At 51.3% G+C, this 2,883-nt stretch overlaps 2 protein-coding genes across 3 annotated transcripts in view; one reads left to right on the plus strand and one right to left on the minus strand.

The window, feature by feature from the left end:
• Positions 1–2,883, minus strand: part of rhpn2 (rhophilin, Rho GTPase binding protein 2) — a 164,359-nt gene that overhangs the window by 83,448 nt on the left and 78,028 nt on the right. The gene's annotated exons all lie outside the window — the stretch shown is intronic.
• LOC122558185 (WD repeat-containing protein 88-like) overlaps positions 1–2,883 on the plus strand; it is a 30,881-nt gene that overhangs the window by 19,193 nt on the left and 8,805 nt on the right. For both annotated transcript variants that reach the window (XM_043706492.1, XM_043706493.1), the window contains exon 8: positions 456–538. In XM_043706492.1, coding sequence (XP_043562427.1) covers positions 456–538 — 83 coding nt within the window. The remainder of the gene's footprint in view (positions 1–455; positions 539–2,883) is intronic.

A 2,883-nucleotide genomic window follows, 5' to 3' on the forward strand; every position in this document is an offset into this window, starting at 1 on the left:
AGTGTGGCACTCCCTCAGCACTGACCCTCCGACAGTGTGGCACTCCCTCAGGGCTGACCCTCCGACAGTGCGGCACTCCCTCAGCACTGACCCTCTGACAGTGTGGCACTCCCTCAGCACTGACCCTCCGACAGTGTGGCACTGCCTCAGGGCTGACCCTCCTACAGTGCGGCACTCCCTCAGCACTGACCCTCCGACAGTGTGGCACTCCCTCAGGGCTGACCCTCCGACAGTGTGGAACTCCCTCAGGGCTGACCCTCCGACAGTGTGGCACTCCCTCAGCACTGACCCTCTGACAGTGTGACACTCCCTTGGTATTGAATGTGTGTTGTGCTCAGGCCTGTCAAATGGGGTTTGAACTGAATATCCTGAAGTTGTGGCTATGTGTGAGACCCCCTGAGCCTTAGATGCCACTATGTTGCTCTCCTTCACTGTACTCTGTTCTTGTTCAATAGCAACGCTGATTGTAGCTGGCTCTTACGACCAAACCATATCGATATGGGACACAGCCGGACTATACAGGAAACTGGTTTTAAAGGTTTGTTAAACTTCATATTGGAGTAAATGCATTGGGACATAACTATTCCTATCCCTGCGAACTGCGAGCACCTGCGACGGGCTGTTGGGATGGTAGTGTTTAGGGAGAAGGGAGAGATATTTGTGGGTTGTGGGAAGAAAGGAGGTGATGGTGATCAGGCATCAGGGAGAGGGGCAGGTTGGAGTGTGGACTTTGGAGGTTAGTGGGAAGTGAGGAGGCAGCAATGGCTTAGTGGTATTATTGCCAGATTATTAATCCAGAAACACAGCTAATGTTCTGGGGACCCAAGTTTGAACCTCGCCACAGCAGATGGTGGATCTTTAATTCAATAAAACAAATCTGGAATTAATAATCTACTGATCGCCAGGAATCCACTGTCAATTGTCAGAAAAACCCATCTGGTTCACTATTGTCCTTTAGGGAAGGAGATCTGACATTGTGGACTTCACCAGTTTCCTCATCCCTTACCCCAGCCCCATTTACCTCTCCACCCTGGAGGCTCCTTGCCTTCATTCCTGATGAAGGGCTTTTGCATGAAACATCAATTTTCCTGCACCTCAGACGCTGCCTGACCTGCTGTGCTTTTCCAGCACCACTCTAATCTAGACTCTGATCTCCAGCATCTGCAGTCCTCACTTTTGCCTAATCTGCCATCACCACCTGCTCTGGCCTCCATGTGATTCCAGACCCACAGCAATGTGGATGACTCTCAGCTGCCCTCTGAAATGGCTTTAACAAGTCAGTTGTACCAATTGTTTCAAAGCCTCAAAGAAATGAAACTGAACAGATCACCCAGCACGGACATAGGTACCAGAAAAGACAACGACAGAAACAGTCCTGCCCACCCTGCAGGGCCCTCCTCACTGACATCTGGGGGCTCGTGCCAACATTGGGAGATCTGTCTCACAGACTAGTCAAGGAACAGCCCGACACAGCCATACTCACGGAATCATACATTACAGACAACATCTCAGACCCCACCATCACCATCCCTGGATATGCCACGTCCCACCAGCAGGACAGACCCAGCAGGGGAAGGGACAGCACAGTGGGATTCAGTCAGGAGGGAGTTGCCCTGGGAGTCCTCAACATTGACTCCAGATCCCATGAAGTCTCATGGCTTCAGGTTAAACAGGGGCAAGGAAACCCGCTGCTGATTACCCCGTACCATCCTCCCTCAGCTGATGAATCGTTACCCCTCCATGTTGAACAACACTTGGAGGAAGCACTGAGGATGGCAAGGCCACAGAATGTCCTCTGGGTGGGGGGTTTCAGTGTCCACCACCAAGAGTGGCTCAGCAGCAGTACCACTGATCGAGCTGGTCGGATCCTAAAGGACATCGCTGCTAGGCTGGGTCTGCGGCTGGTGGTGAGGGAACCAACAAGAGGAAAAATCATGTTTGACCTCATCCTTACTAATCTGCCAGCTGCAGATACATCTGTCCATGACAGTATCAGTAAGAGTGACCATCGCACAGTCCTTGTGGAAACTTCACACTGAGAATACCCTCCATTGTGTTGTATAGCACTATCACCATGCTAAAACAGACAGACTTCAACCAGGTCTAGCAACTCAACACTGGACATCCATAAGGCGCTGTGGGCCATCAACAGCAGCAGGACTGTACTCCAGCACAATCTGTAACCTCAGGGTCCGGCATATCCCCTGCTCAACCATTACCATCAAGCCAGGGGATCAACCCTGGTTCAATGGAGAGTGCAGGAGGGCATACCAGGAGCAGCACCAGGCAGACCTGAAGATGAGGTGTCAATCTAGTGACAACACCAAACAGGAACTACTTGCCATACAGTATAAGCAGCAAGTGATAGACAGAACTAAGCGATCCCACAAACGTCGGATCAGATCGAAGCTCTGCAGTCCTGCCAAATCCAGTCGTGAACGATGATGGATGATTAAACAACTCACTGGAGGAGGAGGCTCCACAAATATCCCCATTGTCAATGATGGAGGAGCCCAGCACATCAGCGCAAAAGCTAAGGCTGAAGCACTCGCAGCAGTCTGCAGCAAGAAGGCCCAAGTGGGTGATCCATCTCGGCCTATTCCAGTGGTCCCCAGCGTCACAGATACCAGCCTTCACCCAATTCGATTCACTCCACGTGATACCGAGAACCATTGATAATAGGTGCAGGAGTAGGCCATTCTGCCCTCGAGCTAGCACCACCATTCAATATGATCATGGCTGATCATCCTTAATCAGTATCCTGTTCCTGCCTTATCTCCATAACCCTTGATTCCACTATCCTTGAGAGCTCTACCCAACTCTTTCTTAAATGAACCCAGAGACTGGGCCTCCACTGCCCTCTGGGACAGAGCATTCCACACA

This window comes from Chiloscyllium plagiosum, chromosome 17 (genome assembly GCF_004010195.1).
Source record: "Chiloscyllium plagiosum isolate BGI_BamShark_2017 chromosome 17, ASM401019v2, whole genome shotgun sequence".
NCBI lineage: Eukaryota > Metazoa > Chordata > Chondrichthyes > Orectolobiformes > Hemiscylliidae > Chiloscyllium > Chiloscyllium plagiosum.